The sequence below is a fragment of the Lagopus muta genome, chromosome 5, assembly GCF_023343835.1.
Source record: "Lagopus muta isolate bLagMut1 chromosome 5, bLagMut1 primary, whole genome shotgun sequence".
Lineage (NCBI taxonomy): Eukaryota > Metazoa > Chordata > Aves > Galliformes > Phasianidae > Lagopus > Lagopus muta.
In genome coordinates, this window is record NC_064437.1 from 55,756,746 (window position 1) to 55,780,024 (window position 23,279).

The window sequence follows — 23,279 nt, forward strand, 5'->3', positions numbered from 1 at the left end:
TTCTTAGTTCTAGAAGAGAACAGGCAGCCCCGTTAAACTGCTACCTTAGTCTGCCACATCACCTAAGAAAGAATTTGCTGCTGTCTGAGCCTTGAATTCTTTGTAGTATATGTATGAGACAACATGAGTACTCACGAATCACTAATAACTACTTTAAAACGTGCAGATACAAAGACTTTTGTATCTTTTTTTCTTTTTGAAACCACCTGAAAGATGCAGCCATACAAATTCCATCAGTTTAAAAGACTACTCATCACCTGGAGCCATGCAGCTGTTTTCGTCCTTTCTTGGTTGGTAGGAGCATATTTATCACTATGTATCTCAAGAATCAGTGGGGTTATAAAGCTTGCTATTTATAGGTACTCTAGGGCTATCAGCAAGTGCCAGTAATTTGTTCTTTTGACATCTAACCTCAGGTCAACTCCAGTAGCAGAAGAAGGATTTTTTTTATTTATTTATTTATTTTCCAGGAAATGAAATGAAAGTACACAGCAGAAGATTAATACAGTATCTTGGGCCTGAAGAGAATGAAAGCTCCCAATCATTCCACAGGGGGGAAAAAAATATAAAAGGTCAGTGGCATGTGCTATGTATTAAGAACAGAACAAGATGTGGTCAAGGTGAGGTGTTCAAACAGACTATTAGAGAACTGATATGGTGGCATTTGTGCATAAAGGAAATGAAGGCTGATAGTTTAGAAATGAGCTCAACTCCTCTAGTTCTTTGATTTTGAAAGTCATGTAAGTCAGAACTAGCTACAGACAAAGTAGTATCTTGTTTGTATGCTACTGGCAAATGATTAAAAAAAGTTGAAAGCTGGGCCATAAATTCCATATTAGAAAAATCTTACAAGTTGCCTTTTTGCTTTGTACTGCAAAAAGATATCTTGTATATATCTCTGGCTTTGAGAAAATAAGGACTGTAGATTGAAAGATTTTGACAAGATTCCTTGATACTAAAATTATTACTGATGGGTCATTATTACTGATGGGTCACATTTTTTCCATTACTCAAAACTAATATACAAGTGTCTTTATAAAAAACTATGAAATTGGACCAGAATTTTCCCCAGGCCACCTGCTTTTAATTTATTTACAGTTAAAACAAGAAGAGCCTTTCCAAAGCTACGGGTGCCCAAAGACATTAATTATACAATCTAGTCATTAAAGTTATGTTTCCAGTAGGAACTCAGCCAGACACCTGAATTGTCCTTCTACCTTGTAACCGTAACAGACCTACCGTCCTCAGCCACCAGCAATTCCCTGAATGCAGACAAGTCTTTCAAAGTGCTTGGAAAGTCAGCAGATTTCAGCTTTGCTAACCCACCTGTAATGGTGCATTCTTCAGTCACTGAAAGCTAGTTCTATTTAACTAGTAAGCAAATAAAATTGCAATACAAAGATAATTGGCAGCAATTTCTGTTATGTGACCTTGAACAACTTCTGCCAGCTATCATCTTCCTCAAATTATGAAAAGCGTCATCTTTGCATTCTTAGAGGCCTTCTATGAAACATCCAGTAGCCTCCTTTCCATCAGTTAAATTAACATTAATTTAAAATAGCTAAATTTACTATAGTAATGAGTCTAAAGACTGTAATCATAATTAGTGTACCATGCCTACAGTTCTCCATTACCTCAGCTCTATAACCTCTAGTCGATTTGATTTCTTCCCTTCATGGAAGACCTTAAAATGTCTACTTTTCCCCTCAAATCTCACACATGACCTCAAGAGCCATGGAAATCCCTGAATTTGTGTGCAATGCCATGCATATGCTCCCTGCAAAGTCAAACACTTCCAGGCTAACACACTCATGCAACCACCACTAGTGCAGTAGACTCAGACTGCCTACATTCATACTGATAAATGTTCTACTGGAGAAGGAATAGGTGTTGGTGCATACTATATGGGCCCACTACATTCCTACCGTAGGAAATAGAGATTGCATCAGTGGAAAATAAAATGTTTTGTACATTTGATAGACAAGATATTAACATTTACTTCCAGGTTGTGGGTAACGCATCCTACTTAGCCTCTAGCCCAAAAACGAATATATTTATTAAGTATTATCCAGCGCCACACTGAAGCACTCTGTGTCCGAGAACAGCTGGCTAGAGTCATGCTAATTTCACCTGCATGGAAGCCAAGTCTGGTACAACAAGAATTATTAACTGCAAAAGGTTCCAATCTGCACTCTCAAATTACAAAAATCGCACAGCTACGTAAAGCCAATTCCCTCAGATAGAAGAACCTCCCTAAGTCACTGGACCATTGTCCGGGAGATGCTTGCCAAGTCCTGTCCTTCTGCTTGATAGAAAGTCACTGATAAATGCCTCCACAAAATGGACAGTCTTCGACTTAGTTTTATTAGGACCCACTTAGGGTAGATAATTTAAGTAACACCTGCCACAACAGCCAAGCACTGAACTGCCATACTAGATGGTAGAGAAGGGAAAGCAGTAAGAATGGGTGAAGTTCAGCTAGAAGAGCAGACATGCTTGCGTCAAAAGGTATCTCCAGAAACCCACTTTCAACATACATCCACACGCTGCCTACATCTATCACACAGATAGCCAGAAACCTAATAATTTGGTGCTTAAAGGTCCAACAGCCAGTGAAATAAGACCAGATAACCATGACCAATTCCCCTAGGTCTCCACAGATCAAAACTCCGCCAAAAAAGAAAAAAAATCACCCTTCTTCCATGGATTAAAAATGAAACACCATAAATACACAGAAAATAGCCCATGATTTTTCACTGATTGAGAACGAAGTTTCCTGTTCAGCCTATCTACACTTACAGTGAATAAAGCACCTTAACTTTCACATCATGTGCTTTTTTTTTTCCCCCCTATCTCCATTCTTTTCCTTCTGTTTTAAAATTTATGGTTACAATTTAGGCTGATCTCAATTTCCATTAATAATATGTGCAACTAATGTACATTTAAGTGAATTTAATCATGTTGTAGTGACAGGTTTAGCTTAAAGCAGGTCTTCACTTAGAACTATCAAGTAAATTTCTCTTGAAAAGGTCAGTTTAACATTTAACAAGAGGGACCATTTTAGACAAGTTAGAATTTGCTCCACTTGTTTCAAGTGCAAACACTTTTCAAGTCAGCTTCAATGGAGGCATGTCAATCAAATGAGAAAAGTGTCAGACACCAAAGGGGGAATATTTACTTATGCCTCCATACAGTTATACCAAAGGCTGCTGAGTAATATGGACAACACTGAACCTTGTGTGAACAACCTTGTGAGCTATTGACAAGGGTGTTATGTGTGTCTCAGTAAGAATAATTGTTACTCCTGCAGAGGCAGCTCAGCTTTCCAGGACAGCAGCAATATAAGCAGAAGAAATACCTGCAATCCATTTCAATGGCACTTCCAGCATGGCCCACCTTACCTGCGCTTATGCAGGCAAATATTTTAGCATTACCATGACCAGTATCAGCAGCACAGTGCCTCAGATTTACATACCCTTTATCAGTGCAATCTTCATAAGGTTCCCAGGTTCCACAAAAATATTTAAGTGTATGATCAAAATACAATATTTTTCAGTCACGATTTCTGACCAGTATAATCTTTACTTCCATATAAATCCATATATTGGTCTATTCTAATTACATCTTTCTAAACCTTCTGCAGTTAACATACTCTTTTAAAAATAAAATTGATCAAAACTGGACACAAAAGGGTATTCATTTTACTATCATATGGTGTATAATACGAAATAGAGGTATATAGTTTTCAGATAACCCAAGAAAGGTATTAGTCACAATCTGATAATAAGGAAGAAATAGCTTACTCCATTTCAAATACAAGGACTCACTGGAAAACTCCCAGATGGAAGCAATCTCTAAGTAGAGATGTTTCCCTCTTGGCTGCCACTCCTTAAATAAGGTTAGGGAGAGACAGATCCTGGGTCCACTCCTTCTGGTCTCACACAGATGAACTATTTGCACCTGTGCTCCCAGGGCTGACCATGCCCCTTCACCAAATGCTCAATCACTGGTGCAGGCTGTGACCTAACAGTTCCTACACATACGGCACCGGAGGATATGTAATTACCAACGTGTTTGTAGAAACAAGGTCCTAGTTCTGGGAGTTTCACTACTTGTAAGAGCTTCAAAATTAAGTTTCTGTCATAGGAAAAGTGGTACATAACTAATGTGTATCATAATTTGAGCCCTGAAGTTGCTCAGCAGACTGAGAAGCCTACACTCATGGATTCTGGATAATCTTATTATGCTAAAAGCCTGCATATTCACAGCTGCTAGGAGGCAGAAAGACTCATATTGCTGGGAGGCAGAAAAATATTCTGTGGGAGCCAAAGCAAATTGAATCCAAAAATGGGAGAAAAGCAACCCCCTTGCTCTTCCTCCTTTGTAACTTGCAGCTGGTGACTCCTGGCATTATTGCAAAATAAAAAATAAATAATAATAAAAAAAGCTGAAGCATTTGGATCTTTGAACCAGAACCTCTAAGGAACACGGTGACACAAGATCTTGTAGCATCTCCATGTCACCGGTGGAGCCTTTCTTCGCTGGCAGTCACCAAGATTAAGACCATCTGTTACTTTCTCACCCATGAAGAAATGTAATAGGTCCTAGTAGATCTTCCCCATTATAAAATGAGTTTTTTCCCTAATGTGTTTTACATTAGGGGTCAATTTCTGGGCAGAATCTAAACATCCTCCAGGTACACATCCCAATATCCTAGCCAGCCTGTCATTTGGTGACAAGTTTCACAGTCTGTTTATGACTAAACAGTTTCAGAAATGTAAAATTCATCACCAAACAGGAACTGCCTATCTCCAGCCAGCTGACTAATTTCATCATGATCTAAGTTTCTCATTTAATCCCAAGCTCTCAAGGAGTCCTGGAGAGACCACAAAGAGTAACTGACATCTGCACTGTCACTGCCTGAATAATCATTATTTTACAGGCTTCTACTTCTGCCTGGAAAGTGAAGGGGTGAGGGGCAGGTGAAGGGTGGATTGGTTGGTGGGAAGACACTGAAAGATCAGAGATAAAACTGAAATTCAGTCATCTGCAGGGTCACCTTGAAATGTTTCAGACACTTGCCTTCACCTTACAAAATGCCAAAGCAAAAATTGTTGCAGAACAAGACTCCAGAAAAGAATTTCCTGGCACAATGTCAGAAGGAACAGATTAGTTCATTCTGTGAAGGTACCCAGCTGAAATATAAGATGTCCAGGCAGCAGTGGAAGGAGAGGATAGTCTATAGCAAAATAGTCAGCTGAAGTACTGATGTTCTAATGCTCAGACAGCTACAGAAACAACAGCTAGGGCTGGTATTGCCACAACCACCAATATACTGAAATCAAATCCTCTTTTAGACAAGGCAAACACAGATACAGTCATTTTCAAATGATAGAAAACTTTAATTTAGGGGCCTTCTCCATCTGAGAAAAGCTTTCTGAGCCACCATGTGTCTTACTAATGTGGAGCAATGTTCTCTTTTAGCCCTTCAAGCTCTGCTTGTGGATATGATAGAAAGAGGTGTTTAACAACGCAACAACACTCATGATTATGGAGAGCAATAGACTCACAGGCAATTTGACCAATCAAGATGACAAAGACTGGGTTCAAAAAGGGAAGGGCTCTCCTAGCAGCAGTTCATTAAAATGAAAATGAAACTGCACCTTTCCAGTGTAACAAAAAGGATTTACTGGTCCATAAATGGAAGGGAAAGAGAACAGCCTGAAAAAGTTCAATTATCAGTAAGATATAGACAATAAAAATCAGATACAGGAAGCAGCTAAGATTGGATAGGCTCTTGCATGAGAAATGGACAGCCAGGGTAAAATGCCTGATTCTGTTCTGTCAGTATGCTTTATCCTGAAGGACCTTCACTTTCTGACGGCTATGACGAGGTGAGCAGGAAAAGGAATCTTACTCTACAGGGAAACAGTACAGAAGGAGAAATGAAATTCTTTGGCAATTGTACTGTCACCTCTCAAACATTAAGTCTCTTTTGTCCCCATGAGTTGAGGCTGTTGATCTAAATCAGAGGCTGAACAGCCTTTGCGCACCGGACTTATGCATAACGCTCAATTCCTAACTCACCTAAATAAAATCTTCAAATAAGAAGACTCCTCTGGGTATTCAAGAAGGGAGATACTGGTTCAGCTAATTAGACATAGTTATCGTAGTAGCTAATCAGCATACCTACATTAATCCCACTGATTTGTACCAGTTGGGGAATTGTTCCAAAATGAATCAAGGGACTAAGACAGTACACACCTTCGGGAATTGCTGAATATAAATCTTTGGCTGAGCAAACAAGAGATGAAGGAAATGAAGGAGGAGCTGAGAATAAAGTTTAGTTTTAAAAGCTGGGAGAGAAGATGGACAGAAGTCATTCTTGTGGCAATTGATAGACAATAGACAGTCTGATCAGCAGCACCGGTAGGGTAGGCAAAAGTGACTGCTTTAGGGAAAGAACTGGTAACTAAACACAATAAATTATGAATCCCAAGAAGTCAGTCAAGAGTGCAGCAAATTACAGCACTGGAACACAAACAGTAAATCATGCACCTCTGCCTGAGGAGCTGAGCAAAGATCTCCTTTCTTAATTTCTAGGGTAGCCCCTCTCCACAGTTTCAACAACCAGAACAGTCTTTTCATTGCAAATTAAGATATTCTTACTCATCTTCTCTAGGGCTCTGGCAGAAAGGCAATGCTATCAGTGCATCTTCATTACTTGTACCACTGGGCATTACATCAGCTGGTAGTGCTGACACATTCTGCCCGATTCAGAGGCCAACAAGTTCAGGTCTTTGAATGGTAGAATTGTGTTTTCACAGGACTGTGTAAAAATAGTGCTGCCAGCCCTGCTCCTACCGAGAATAAGTCTCTGCAGTTTGTTTACAATAGGACATTACAACTAGTAATAAACTCCAAGTTTATGAAAAAAATTGTTTTGAATTCAGTGCATTAGTAACAGCAAGCTTCTGTTTTTTAGCAGGACAGGCAAGATTCACCTTTCATTATTCTCTACTACAGTTGTACTGCAGTGTTACAGCTTACTTTCTGCTTTTAGAAACCACACAGCGGGTGTAGCTGGTGACTTAAAAAAAAATAAAAAAATACAACTACACACATCCACTATCGAAGCCATGAAGCAATGAGAGGCCACGGCACTTTGCTCTAGGGGAGCAGGACGTGGGCTCGCTCATTGTAGGATGCCTGAGGATTTCTTCTCCTCTGTCTCCCAGAGAAGATGCAACGATTCCAGTAACATATCAGCAAGGATAGCTGCTTTTGCTCTTCATCAATCAAGTTTTCCCACATACAACCACCTAATTTCTTTGATACAGTACAGCAGTTGCCAGACATTGAAGTATAAGAAATCCTTTATCCTGAGTCAAATTCTTCCTTAGAGTTTACCTCTGCCTTAGCATCTCCAATCTGTTAGACAATAAGCTGATGCATACTACCAAGGCATGTGAGCTTGATGCTCCATGAATCCCTATCTGTTCAATAACCTTGATCATTAACTTCAACCCCTACTCATAACACTTCAAAATTTCACTAAATCAGGTGACAACAGCAAATGGTTTAAACTCATCCCAGGCAGCAGACAGAGTCATTGCCTGAAGTGCCAGCAGCTCTGCCTTCCCCATTGGTGAGCACTGGGCTCACTGTTGTATGCATTTGACTTACTAGATTTTCAGATGCAACAGTCCTGTTTTTACAGTAGGTGTGTAACTCATAGGTACCCAAATAAACAGAAAAGAACATATCATTTTACAAATGCCAATTTGGTTTATAAGAACTATTTTGCATTTACAGATAGCACAAAAGAAAGAGAAAATTTCTTTCAGATAGGAAAAACTGGCGATGAGCCTGAGCCAAATCTTATTGAATTCTACATCAAAACTTTCCACAAACTTAATGACAGTTCACAAGAGATTCTAATTGTCATATATAATTACCTAGAAGGATATTAGGAGTTCTAGGACTGAGAAGTCATATTTATGACATATCTGCATTTGGCAAAGTACCAGGCTTATAAATACAGTATGTAGCTTTCAGACCAGCACTTACACTTCTTGAAAATAATGACGTTCATCAAAGGACAGAAGTAGGGAGACCAGAGAAGCATTTTGGAGAAGAAATGAAGGGATAAACATGAGTAGGAGAACTAGACAGCAATGCCCAGTGAGATGCTAAGGTGCGTGCATGACTGTTAAAAGTGTAGACCAAATACATACATATATATTTTAAAAGCATCTGAGAAATTGCTGATGTAATCAGTATTCTCCTCCCACTTTTTGAATGGATTTGAGCTCATTAAATACAGCTGGAAGACACTGGCTCCCATATGCAATAAAACAGGACCCAGAATGAACAGAATTATGCAACCAGTTCTATACCACATCTCATGTGCATTCTCCCCATATAACAGACTGAGCTATAGCCTATGTAGCGTTTTCCAGTTAACAGAAATCCTACCATCAAGAGTAGATCTTCAAAGCCCTTAACAGAGGGCTCAATGCTTTAAGAAGTTATGGGCAAAATAGGGAAAGTGAATGCTGGTATCATTCCATGTGTGATGTTACCTGTAAACACTGCTAGTAGTAACTATGTGACTCACCTTCCCCTCAACCTTCTTCTTTCTCCACCAACAAAATTTCACAGCCAGTGAAAGCTCACTCATCTTACCAGACGTCAAATCTCCTGCAGAAGCTAAGGCTGCCTTTCTGATATTCTCAGGACAGCAAGATCACAGCTTGCTAGAACTCTGTCTCTGTTTCTACCTTTCAGAACAGTATTTCTACTAGTATTTTTGTGAGGCTATTTCTTGAGAAGTCAAATTTCTCAAACCAGAAAGGAGGTAGATTCAATTCTCTCTACATCACGTTCAACCAGAAGAAGGCAGGACTATTATCATTACATACATATAGAAATCTAAACCAACAAGGTCCTTAGTGTGAGTTCAGGCACATTAATTAAACAGGAGTCCCTGCTGCATTGGGTGATGTGTCCCAAGCAGCGGGATTTTTAGTCAAGGTCATTGCTACCACTCTGAAAAGAAATATTTCTAGGGATAGTAGGAATAACATGGACAACCTGAAAATGCTATAGTGATCAAGACATACAGGACCACCAACTTAGCCCATGGTATGACATTTTCCAGTAAGCAGCATGTTACAAAATCTATACAGTACAAGTTCACCAAAGCAGCAAAATTCTTTCTTATTAATCACTGGAGCTTTCCAAAGCCTTCCTTTTTAATTACTCCATTCTTTAAATGGATAATGCAATGCTTAAGAGCAATCAGTAAAACACAAAGACATTCTGTTTTCCACCTCCATATGGAGCTTCTGGCCCTAAAGGCTACAAACAAGTGCAAATTTATAGTCATTTACTTATTTTTTTCCTTTTACTTCCATAGGGCACTCTATCTAACATGGCAAGTGGCAAATAAATTTCAGAAGATAAAATACAGCTGATGGAATTTGCTTTCATCACGCAGCAGGACATGACACACATAAAGAAGTGTACGGAAAATGAACTGGATAGCTAAAAGGCACAGAAATTTTCTCACTTCTCAAGCACTAATTCAGCCCTCACTTTTTAGCTGTCCACAGTATCAAACGTTAAAAGTTTGTATTCGTTCAAATGCCAGATAAGTTCAGAGGAGGAAGAACAACCCCCCTCCCCCCCCCCCCAAATGTACTCAAAAAAGGCTATTAAGGACCTCAACTTGATATTTGTTGTTTTAGAAATGCACCACCCAATGCCTCACCGTGCTCACATCCACTGTTTGGTCTCCATTCAGCAAACACCAATGTACGTCAATAGATGTCATCTTTTTTCCGCATGGAGAAATTCAGTGATACACCTTTGCTTCATATACCTGTCCATATCAAACACCATTCTGTAAAATGGCCCCTCTGTTGCCATCTCTCTCTCACATGGCAACAAAATGTAACAGAATCTTGGTGGAAAGTTTCAATCTCTATTGCCATACCACCAACATCCACTTTGGACATCGTGGGCCAATATCATGACATAGGAGGTACTTCTTTCAGAGCAGCCCTTGTAGAAATTAAAGACATTTTAATTGCGATCTGCATGTGCACACACAAAACAGTTCTGGTATGTTGAACTTCCCTCCCCTGCAAAAAGCTCACTTTCAAATAGTTTGTTTCAGAGGCAGCAGTAATAAGCTGAAGAATAGGTCAGAAGTCACAGGATCAGGAACACACCACAATAACTTTGTTAGGAGACATCCATTCCTCAGTGAAGTTCAGCTTTCTTTGTAGAGAAGCATAAAGCTCAATACAGTTGGTGCATCATCTCTGGTGAAGAAACACTCTAAGCAAGGGACCAGAAGCCCTAACCAATATTTGAGGACTTACAGCAATCCATACATATAAAACTAAACTGCTATATCTCTATGCAAGTTCGTTGGTTTTTTTTTTAAAAGAAATTTAAACAGCAATTCTGCTAATCAACAACCTTTGTTTACTCTGAGAATCTCACTCCATCTACTTTCTAAAGGAATTGAGTCAGCAGCTTCTGAAACAATAAAGAGCATTTGAATGTAACAGAAGCCAACTGACAAACCCAATGGCTTTTTAATGGTGTTAATAGAGGGGATGGACAATGAAATTACACTTATTACAAGAATGACCATTATTTTCTAATGGGACAAAGATTAAATAGTCTTTATAGCTGCACTTACTGTATTTTCAACCACCTTTTCTGTTTACTCTGCGTTTTGATGACATTATATAGCTAAGCAGTAATAGCTATCAAAACAACACCAACAGTAAGAAAAACCTAACAATAAGGCTGATGCTACTTTAATTCCTACAGACAGAAGTCGCTTACAGAGCAGATCAAACACCAGTGGAGTGTGGTGTTTGACTCAAGTCGGTGAAGTAATACCAGCTTCAACTAGATGAAGAGCTGATTTCCCATGCACGTTTTCTAAACTTTACTATGTCTTCACTACAAAGAAAGAGATTTCTACCCCAGCTTCAACACTTTTCATGTTTTGCTCACTTTATTTCATCACTCATCACACATTTCCTTTTCTTTATTTCACCTACCAAAATACTATTCATATAAATACACATCGAACTGCTCACCTGTGATTTCAAGTATTTGTTATGATGCATGACCTTAAGGGGAGACATTTAATGTTAAGACCTCCTAGGATATTCTGAGACTAGAGTGTATTAACACGTTTTAAGATTAGCAGCTTCAGATCTGTTGTAATATTTTGCATCTATTCTTTAATTCAAATTAGCACTTCACCATGCAAGCCCTGTGCTGCATTGAATCATTTGGAATAGAAAATGTAAAACAGTAACGTAAAATTATTTTACGATAATGGAAATGAGCAAATTTAGGTATGAGATGCAACTACATTACAGTAGCATCACTTGTAATGTAAAAATTCACCTATATAGGGTCCTGTGCTATCATAAAAATATCAAGGTGGACATTTTGTGTCAGCACAGAAGTGAGTTTTAGCTCACATTATCTCTGATGATGTCAGAACAGACATCTACTAAGAACAGACGTCTGCATAAGACTTCAAGAAACAAGAATCCATATTTCCCTTAAATACTATCAGAGCCTTCAAAAGTTGGGATTCTCTGACTTCCTGGGACACAGATGGCATCTTTAGTAGCCATGTTTAGGTTGTTTCTGCTGCACAGAAACATCCTCGACAGAACGACACATTGTTGAACCTTCAATTTCTCTTTCAATTCTGTCCAGAAATTCCATAATGCTTGCAGAGAGGAGTTAGAAATTACATATTGTCACAAAGTCTATCAATCCAAATCAGAATCATAAACATCATCTAGTTTTAATTTCATTATAAATTCAACTCCTGTCTCCCTAGTTTATATATTCAGCAATCAAAACAGTCTATTTTAGCCTCTTCACAACAGGACATGATGCTTGGTTCCCTGCCTATTCTAACTCCTACACATTCCCTGATCATAGCTCTTCATTGTACTGAATACAGTATGGTTAAGTAAAGCCGTCAGCCCTTATCCTACTATTATGCTTTGTTGGACTAAAATTTCTTAAGGTCAGCCCGGCTCACTAACAATCCATTTGATCACTGTGATAATCTCAAGTCACAGCAATTCACTACACTGCTTGTCACAAAATTTGGAAATTACACTAGTAGGATTTATTACCACACTAATTATACAAATATCCTATACCACTCTACCTTGCAGAATGCCATTAGAAATGCCTTGCAAGGAGAAAACTCCTCACAGATGACTTTTGAATTTGCTGATTCTTGATTATGCCAAATATTTATCTTCCGATTACCACAAACCCAGGTAATGTCCTGTTCTCTGAGCTATGCAGCTCTCTTGTATCACAGTAAGTTCATTCATACTTCTACTCACTCAGATCACAAACTGGCCTGATTATCTCACATAGAAACACTAAGAAATAAAATTCCCATCCTGAATCCAGGACCCTCCTGCCTCAATCAAACAAATTACTGTATTGGGGAAGAAAAGTCAGGAGATCAAAAATAACTCATCCAGTTCTGTTAAGATTGCTTTTGGCTTTCAAATTGCTGTCGTGAATCATCTTAATAAAGCACTTAGGGAAATAAATCAAAAACTATTAAAGACACTCGTGACATCACACTTGCTTTGAGTAACATCCATATCTTGAATTTACAGTACATATGTGCTGAGTAGGTGGTGTAGTTTAAAGAAAAAATAGAAGAAAAATGTATTGGCTTCTTCCTCCTTTGGCTCCTTTAACAGAGATAAAGCACTGGGACTGTAATGAGCTTTTCTTACAAAAGAGCCAGCATTGTGAAAGCTGTTAACATACAATGAGAGATTACGAAGAATAAGACCATTTACCTTTGAAAAGGGAATACTTAGAAGGGAAATTTACCGAGGTCTTTAAGTTTCTTTCTTACCACCTCCATCGTGACTAGCCTTTAAATTTTATGCTGCCTCATAACAAGAGAGCACATCGTCACTTGAGCATTGGCAGGGAAGCAGAGAAATGATATTTCCACAATGCCTGTAGTCAGCACACACTGCTCGCAGCAAAAAGAGGTCAGTCTCACAGACCACAGTTGTGCTTACCGGAAAGGACCGATAATTTAATAGCCTATAATACATATTTTAAAACAGTTACTCATGTTAATGTGGCATGTCTTCAAAATTCACGCTTCAGGGCATAAGCTAATTTCTGTAGTAGGGCAAGAAAAAAAATCATCCCGAACATAGTAGGATTCATATCAAGAGTTTAACACTGATAATAGCTGGCATTTGTTGGGCGGTGCCAGAGGCAGGCTAGGGAAGATAGCAGAGCACCTCTGAAAACTGTAGAAAACTCATTTGGAAGAATTCTGCAAATGCTTCACATTACCTACTCTGCACTAAAAAAGGGTGTTGCTACCATGGAGAGAGAAGGATAAATGCTTTGATTTTGCCTTCCTCATATCTCAGAAACTACAAGATCAAAGCAGCTGAAGATATAAAAACTATTAGGAAAATAAAGATGTTTCATTTATTCATAAAGAAGAAATGATATAACCGTGATTCTCAGAGATTTTGCTTTGCTGCTGCCTTTAGTGTTTCTTTCATTTAGTAGCTCTTTCCTGCAATGCTGCACAGACCACAGTCATAAATCCACTTCTTCGTTGATGTCCCTTTCCTGGAAAAAGGAAACACACTGTCTATCAGGAATGCTATTGAATCTCACTTCTTTCTACTCTTCTGCAAGTATTAGCTTCTCTTAGAGGAGAACCCAAATTAACAATGGCATACTTTGGTCCAAAGATGTTGATTGACACAGATCTCCAAGAGTCTCTCAAAGCTCTGTACATTGCTGGATGCAAAGACTTCAGAGGTTTGTCTTGCTAATGAGCCTTGCCTTCAGTAGTAAAAAAAAAGGCTGTTTATGGAGGTATCCACCTCATTCCAACTCCCTTCCCATTCCCTCCTGGTTTGCCTTCCTAGCCAAGATAGGCAAATCTGTATATCAGTTGAAGACTTTCAATATTCTTTTCACCACGTGAAAAATCAGGAAGTTAGCCTTTCTCTCACCACCAAAAAAAACCCAAAAAAACCAGATGTGATCATGAACAGTCACTTGGTTCTAGGACCTCAGGTTTTAAGGAAGAACAGAAGGGAATAAACAGGAATCCATACAGATATGAACATAGATATAGAGTAGATTAAAGAAATCAAAATAAAAGGCCACTTCCAAGGAAATCACCCTGTTTTCGTGTAAAGAGCATCAGTTAATGCAACGCACTCAGAACTAGGTGCCTATTTAAATATGAATTTTTACAGTACATTTTGTCCAGATGTTTTACTACTACTTCCAAGAGAGACCTACAGACTCATCTGGCTCCTTTTGTAGTAATAAGCAGCTTTCAGTGTTTGTCTCTGTAACTCCCAGGGCACAGGTTCACAAGTATTTGATACCTGGATCTGAAGACTCCAGAGCTAGTATAGAAAGCATTAAACATAACTGTAAGTAAGCTCAAAACCAAATATATTATTTTTCCAATAAGTGAAGACTCTGAAAAGGCGAAATAAGTGAAGACTCTGAAAAGGCGACTACAATTTTACACAGCTTCTCAAAAAGAAATGTGTGTGCAGTGGGAAGCAGAAAAAAATAAATTAGAACATGAGGGGTGTTTTGCTCCCTGCTTCTAAACCAGTAACTACAGCACCATTTCTTTGTTCTGCCTTATCAGCTCCAGTCTAGCTTGTTTGCATTTATTACGTAGCCACAACAAATGGATGCATCTCACAGATCAATTTACAATTATTTTTTTTTTTAACTGTGTCATTTTCAGAAACAAGTACAGTCTGGGAAACAGGTGTGCAAGTTAATCTTCTAATCTACAGAGGAATAACAAACTGCATTTGAACATTATGTCTATAAAACAGCACGAACTTTGTGCATCTGTTATTTACAGTATATTGATAATATATGTCAGAATTAATATTCATTATCTTGATTTACATGTTTTTCACACAGAAAATGGATTGGTATTCTTCTGATTTACTTGACAGCACTCCTACATTTCATGACTGGCTGCAATAGAGAACACATTTCTAATATGCTTAATAAATTTGCATTGTCATTAATATGGAATGTTTTATACATGCAGACCAGGCAATGAGGAACACATCTCTAAATCCTCCACTGAATACAATCCTTCAAAATACCAGGGCATGACTCTTCATGCTGTGTCAATGCATAAGTTATTTGACATTGATAAAATAAATACAGAACTTAAGCCACAAAGTGCAAGGGATATCCTAGCTCTCTCCTTCCAGGAAGGTAAGAATATAGATGATTTCAACGGGATGCTGCTGACTTAGGAATATTAAAGCACTTGCTGTCAGTTGTTTAAGTGTTTTGTTGCTTGTTTGTTTTTTAAATGTTTTTCCCTTTCTCCAGCTTTATTGGAATTTGTTTTGATAGTCGCCAAACTTTTCTGGGATGTTTTGCCTGCTAACCACAGGAGTTGACTGCACTAGGAGGCTTTATTAGTGTAAGTCACCAGGGTAAAATAAACAGTTGTGATAAAAAACGATAGCTGTGGAAACTGCCAAGTCCCTTGGGTCCTGCTGGCTGAATAGTATCCCATCCCACAAGACTGCACGCAGCTCCACATTCAGAGTATGAAATCCATGTTCTAAGCTTGCATCCAGCACAGCCAGATCTCCCGCTGTGATCAAACCGTAAAAAGATACTGCATCCTATGTGAATAGCTGAGAGTGCAGACATTTTTCCCTTCCTTCACAGATGCCCTCCAGCACATATACACACAGAACAGCCAGTGGTTCATATGTTTGCAGGAGCAAAAATGAAAACAAACAAAAACAGACAAAGAAGTGTCATTGTTCCACAGTTAACATTTCACTAAATGCTCATGGAAGATAAGGTAGTAGCATTTATCAACACTGAGCAACTAGAACAACGTATTTATGGATAAAAGCATTTCAAATAGTCCTTTTCATATTCCTCTTTCCCACAATACTGCTTGTTAAAATGGACTTAATGACTTCTCTTTCCCCATTTTGTCAGTTCTACATGTACGTATTTGGTTCTCCTCTATTCCACCTAAAAGAACTTAATCTGCCATTTCAGAGCATGCTGTGTCACTAAATTGTAGGTTATGACCTTATTAATGTGGCTCAGCAGGTAGAAAATAAACCTGCACGGAGAAGAGCCCATTTGCAAAATAGAAGCAAGGAAACATCATACAAAGTGCAGGAGGACAACAGAGTAACAGACTTCTCCTCGAGATTACCTTCAAAGGGAGAAGGTACTGCTAACCTTTCAAGTATCCCACTCTAAGAACTCTCTAGTCCAGAGAAAGAAAATTACATACTAATGCAAAACTATCTCCATTAATAAGTGTTTTCACCAAAACACTTTCCTGCATGACGATGACTACAAGACTACTCATCATACAGAGCTAACACTGATGGTACTTAAACGTTATGGCTGCTTTTACCTATCACCTTGTCTTCAACAATAGCTGACAGCAGTAGAGAACAGGAACATAATTAGGATAAAGCCTTAATTCTCTACAAACACATTGCTTACAATTCCTGAGTGAAAGATAGTGTCTTTGCATTCAACTCAGTGAATTCTTTATTTCATCAAGCAGAGCCATGAAAGAAATAAAGGTTATTCCTATACCTACAAGTGGCAATGCTCTAAGGTATCTGTTTCTTTGCTGGCTTACATATCAAGTCCATCTTCTTGAAGTCTTGAATGGATAGAATTGCAGGATGATGTGCTTTATGTATCCCTTGCTTTCTATATGGGAAGTTAAAGCCAGATCTATATGAGGCATGAATCTTTTCTAGAATCCTTGAGATTTCCTTATGGCATACATGTAAAAGCTTCCGTATTGCAGGAACCAGGAGCAGTACAGTACAAGTTGGAAGTGTTAAGCTCAAGGACAGTGTTGGAGTGTAGAAATACCACCAATAGCAGCCAGAACAAGCAGAGCAACAGATACATGTTTAGAGCATAACTGCAAGCCAAGCAAACCCTACATCTTCCTACTTTCTGGATGAAAAGTTTAAATTGCTGCTACTTTCTAAAGAAATACCAAACATGACATGAAAGGAAGGAGGCAAATAGCAGCACGTATTGCTTGTCAGCCACTAAAGATCCTAATAGAAAGGGTCCTACATATCTCTCAAGAACATCATGTTTATACAAAAAAAAAAAAAAATATTAGTCTTCTCCAGCTTGTCTGCAGCTCATGGACACCATAGTCACTGTTCTGGCATTTTTATTAATTGGAAATGTATGCTTATCTTACTCTAGTGGTAAAAAACCGCATCTCCTAACTCTCACAGCTTAATCCTTTTTGCAATCTGAGAGATACCTATGACAGAAAGAGAAATAAACCCAGTACAGTCGGTTAATTGCTCAGTGACAGATAATCTTTCCTCCTTTCTGTTTTCCTCCTCTTCTATAAAAAGAATAGCAAATGTAAATAAAAGTCTTTCATCTAAAATGCTGGAAGAAGTATGTCAAGATAACACCATAATTAAAGTCAGGCACAGCCATATACAAAGCTTCATTTGCTATATACAGAAATAACAGCTCACTTGCCACCCAAAGCCTGGCAAGCTTCTGAGCTTCAGTACTCAAGAAGATAGTAAAGATTCTGCTTCTTTCCGATGCTATATTTCATCCCTTTATGTCTGTCACAAGTGGTCTCTTAATTCATGGGTCGTTTCAGAAGGACAATTTCCTTCCATTAGCACTGCAGCCAGCTGTAGTTAAACTGGCTGAAAAATTGTAAAGAAATGCCATTCTAGCAGGTGGTAGTATGTTTACACATAACACAAATTCATATCTTGTAGACAATGACATGGTTACGTTATAGATGGTTACAGTTTCGTCAGTCACAAAACTGCTTAAATCACCCAACAATGACAGATGCACTTATAATCAGCTATAGCACAAATGACTTGTGTCTGTGACATGCTACTAAACAGCCCCTCATTATTCATCAGCCTTTGGAGAACATACTCTCCTCAGGAGGTGAGAGTGGTATTTCTTTGTCATGTACTCAAGGCAGAGATTTCTCTTCAGTGGTGAGAACATGCAGAATATGTCTTTTTCCTCAGAAACAGAGCTCTTGACATCAGAAATCAAACCAGACATGAAATCATGATTTCTTCTACTCCTTAGCATCAAAGCTAGAGGGAAGAAATAAATTGAAGTATAAGATACGTTTCTGCCTTTCACTCAATTCAATTTTTCTACCCTTTTGAAGCAAGCAAGGAGATGTAAATTAACACATCACTTAAGCAGCCAGGAGGTGCAATGGCTAATAACCTCTCTGTCAGGTGAGTTAAATAATAAGACATGCCCATTCAGTCATTTCTTTCCATCATACTAAGAACAGAGAAGCTGTCAGAGGATCTTCAGAAGGTTATTTATTAGTGATCCAAATACATATCTGCATGGTGAGCAGGGATCTAGCTGCAGAGCCAGTCACAGGACAGAGCACAGCATAAACACCCACAGCTGACGTAAGGCAGCAGGACTCAGTTAAGAGAATGAAGCATGCTGGTGAGTGACAGTCAGAGCAGCCACAAGAACCAAAGAGCCAATGGAGAATAATAATGGAGCACTGCAGAGAAACACTCGTGGGTTTTAGCCATCCTGGTTCTCCTCTGACATCTCCTAGAGAAAAGTCTTTCTCCAGGGACTCTGGATGATTGGCCACACAGCTGTAAACAACTTCTGGCAAGCGACAGATACCAAGTAAAACTAGAGCTGATGAATTCAAAACAAGCCAAGAATTCCTCAAATCCACAATATTCTTTGCTCCAAAATGTCACAAGTGTTAAAAGTTTTAACAACACTGATGAAGATACTAAGGAAGTTAGTTCATACCAGTAAAGTTTCACAGTGGTAAATATTTCTTGAAACTATTAAAAAAAATGAAACAATTTACATACCAAATAAAAATACACTGATATATCAATAATAAAATATTCAGATAGATCTTAAACCAAAGGGTGAGGAAGGACCTGAAATTTCAACACTATGAATGAAGGCTGGGAGAATACAAGGAACTGTCAGATATGAAAATCCCATTTGTATATTCTCTCTTAGATTGCTTTTTGGCAACAAGATACTAGGTTAGAGAAAATATAGCTTTTTCTTATGTCATTTTCTGATATTAAGGAAGTCCAAAGTCCAATAAAGTGCTCTACACACACTAGCTGTAGGTTTGCTACACAGACAAACATCCAGATGCTGGTATCACAGAATCGTAGCGGTTGGAAGGGACCTCCAGAGATCGAGTCCAATCCCCTACCAAAGCAGGTTCCAGGTATATCCTTCAGTGACATCTGCACATCTGCCCCTTTCAAACATGGTAAAATTCAAACTTCACAGACATTAGGTATGAAACAGGAAACAGCATAAGCTCATTGGCAAGACTTTTTGCCCAAGTTCATGCATCACTTCTAGCGTTACTTCATCCACTCTGATGTGGCTGTTCTGTTTTCAATCCTAAACCAGAACCTCAGCACAATTCTGCACTGCATCACAAGAGAAAAATAATTTTTTAGCACTGTCAGCAATGGAGAAGGATGTGTCTCCACAGAGTGAAACACCATGCTCTCCTCAATGACTAATTTTTCAGGGAGAAATGGCTGAGGGTAGTTAGAGGAAATAAATAACATATTGCATTTATGAATTTTACTTTTTGAAATCAATGTGACACCTCACCATGCATATCAGACAAGGCAAAGGGCAGTAGAGACAATATGATCCTTTTTGACCTCAAGCCCTACCAGCAATTTATACAAAATAGGAAGGTCTAATTACCTCCATAGCACAACAAGAAATAATTTAATCAGCATCACAAAATGCTAATCATTCCGCATGTTTCTATTGCTAGAAAGAAAATCCTACAAGTTTTGCTATTTCATCAGCTGGGAGAGAAACAGTAGTCAGTCCACCTCCATCAACAGCCTTTATAAAATCTCCCCAGACTGCCCAACAATGCTTTGTAAATCAAACCACAAGATAAATTTCCCTTTACCTATTATGGCTCTTGACGCTTCCACAAGAACTATGAAGTAAACACAACTTAGATCCATTTTTCAGATACATAAAAAAACAAATACCATCTGCCCTCACTGGATCCAAATAACATCATAGAGAAATAGACCACAAGAAAATCCTTGCCTTTGGTTCAGAGCGCAGGATATGTCTTAAAGTCATTGAAGTATCAAGGCATCCCTTACAAATCACTATAACAGACAGAATCACACAGATTGAAATCCATTGAAATCTGGTACTAATACTACAAGTTCTGAATAAAGACCTGTGATACTCATTTGAGCCCACTTTAATCACAAATAGTTTCCCAGTCTTAGCAGTACTGACTTTTCAGAAGTATCATTTGGGCAGTAGACAGCCATAAGGTTCTTCATAATAAACAAGGACATAAGCTTGAGTTCTTCTAAAAATTAACCAACTGATAAATTTTATTCTGAATAAGACAAAAAAGGGGAAATCAAATGAGAGCAGGTTCGTGAAATATGTTATCTGTTTGAAAAAAAAAAAAAAACAATCAAAACTTCAGCTTCTTCATCTTCAAGTACAAAATAAAAGAAAGAGAGGTTAACTACAAACCTTCCAGCAAATTTTTAAAAAATCCAATTAAATAAAAGAATTGTATCAGACTGCTCCTATTTAAAAGGTAAGATAGTAATTATTAACTCAATTTATCTCCATACCTCCAAAGAGAGCTCTCTGTGATGCTTCCCAGGTTGTAGTCATATAGCTTTGTCAGAATTAGAATCACCTGAAGGCAAAAGAAGAAATTATGGTTAGTCTCAAACAATTATAAACTTACAGAAGTGAAATGACCCCAGGGAGGACTTAAGATTCCTTTAATGGGTGTTTAAAATAACTGACTTAATTGTTATAAGTATTTGCCCAAACTGACACAGGAAGTACTCGCAGACAAACTGTTACAGAATATAAGGTGATTTCTGCTTCCTGTGGCACACTTTCTACTCTGTTTGATAAGCACTGAAATTATTCATCCTTTTCACAGCTGTGCATGGATACAACCCACTGGTCTGACTTCAAACTACTTTTGCTTCGGCAGGTAATTAAAAAAAAAAAATAGGCAAATGATCATCCAACTGTGGCTAGGGAGACTTAGACTAGATATCAGGAAAGAATCTCCATGAGCAAAGATCATCACTGGTATAGGCCACCCAGAATATCTGCAGAGCCTCTATGCTTGGAGGCTGACAAAATAATTGGACAAAATCGTGGCTGACATTATCCACAGCTGGTGATAACTGTGCTTTGAGGATGAGATCGAACTAGAGACTTTCAAGTGTCTCTAATAAGCAACATTTCTATGACTTTGGTGAAGTCATAGACAGAATGGAAACGCTTCCAGGTTTAGGAGTTTTATTACCTCTTTTCATAAACAGTTTTTCCCTTCCTGCCAAAACAGACACTTCTAGAATAAAATTATTTTGCCAGGGGGATGAAGGCAATTTTAGCAAAAAGAATTTCCAGCAAAACATTTTAGCCTGCGCTTTTGTTAATGTTCTAATGAACTGACTTTCAAGATGATGGGTTCTTTTAACAAGACCTACATTTGGGACAAACTATCAGACCGTTAGTTTTGCTACTAATTTATTTTGCATTTCTCCCTGCCAGGTCACTGTATATCTTCTCCTCCATTTCCCATTAAAACTGCAGTAAATTGAAGAGGCACAATGCTTCTTATCTGACAAAAACCCTGATTTATATATCTCTATGTTATTATTTTCAGCCTGGGTTCCTAAGAAACAAGGCCTTCAGATGCACATCCCCCCACTCCCTTGACAACTTTCACTTTCATCAGCCAATTTCAACTAATTTGGCAGAGAAATAAAGGACTGGAGGAAATTCAGTCCCTATAATCTCTGTGAAAGCTAGCACCAGCACGGCAGAGGAAAGGAACAGAACTCATCATGGTAAAAGCTGCCCTGCCTTTTACACACCTTGAACCAGCCACATGAGGAACTGGCTCTTACCCAATACATTCAACACGAAAGAAGGATACAGAGAATGTAAGCAAATAGCTGCTGCAAAGAAAAGGTTTAAGGAACAGATTATATACATCCAACAAGCACGTTTCTTCATTTCTACAGTGGTTAAATCCCTCAACGATAGATAAACCAAAGAAAAACTTCTTTACTTTGAGGGTGACAGAACACTTAGCCTACTGCAGGGAACCTGCATTAGAGTGGTGGAACAAGATGACCTTCAGAGGTCCCTTCCAATCCCTACAATTCTGTGTAATCTGCACAAACATGAGTCACATGCAGATGATAAGGGAGACAGGAGAAATAGTTGAAAAAATAACAGTTTACCAAGACAAGCTCCAGAAGAAAAGCATCCTCCCTTTTTACCTGCTCACTTCCATTTTAATCTCCTGCTTTCTATCTTCCATCATGCCTAATTATTGCTTTACATCTAAAATGAGATCCTCATCCTGTTACCCACAAATGACTGCCTAGAAACTCAGGCTATTAAAATACAAACCCCAGCAGGCAGAAGACATCTTAGTGACACCATATAAATAAATAGCACCACAGAGAAACGGAGGACATGGAGGAGTGACCCATGGAGGTGCCTGATGCCTGAGATGCACAAGGATTGGTCCTGCAGATATCTGAGCTGAGACCACAACCCCTGACTCCTTGCAGCTCCAGGCCCAACTCAGCTCTGAGTCCTTTTGTGACTCTAGCTCTATCTCCAAGTTGTTGCATCCCTCACATAGCTCCCTACAAGCCCTGCCACACAGCAGCAAGCTGCCTCCAGATACAAAGGCCCCTGCAGGTGTGCTGCCCACTGACACCAAGCCTCCCATGACCCCCGTGATAACAGTTCCACAACAAAGTGGGAACTGACACAAACATCCCCTCAAACAGCCTCATGACTCCTGCCCTACCCAGAGATCCTGAGGAGAGCTGTTAATGACTGTGCATATAAAACACCATGTCTCCCTTCTGCTCCATCATCCCTGTAGCTGTCAGAACCCTGACCTAGATGTCCCCTCAGTCCCACAAAACACACCAACACCAGTGCCATGCAGCCAGGAGGTGCCAGCCTGCAGGGTACCTCTTTGAAGGGAAGGCCAATGTGCACAGTGCCAACTGCAGATGGCAGAGCAGCAGCAGTCACATACGTTTTGCAAAGCCAATTAGGGCTTT

At 38.8% G+C, this 23,279-nt stretch overlaps 1 protein-coding gene across 3 annotated transcripts in view; it reads right to left on the minus strand.

Moving 5' to 3' along the window:
- The window catches only part of LOC125693376 (VPS10 domain-containing receptor SorCS1-like), a 272,191-nt gene that overhangs the window by 164,304 nt on the left and 84,608 nt on the right, over window positions 1-23,279 (minus strand). For all 3 annotated transcript variants that reach the window (XM_048945241.1, XM_048945240.1, XM_048945239.1), the window contains exon 2: window positions 20,793-20,860. In XM_048945241.1, coding sequence (XP_048801198.1) covers window positions 20,793-20,860 — 68 coding nt within the window. The remainder of the gene's footprint in view (window positions 1-20,792; window positions 20,861-23,279) is intronic.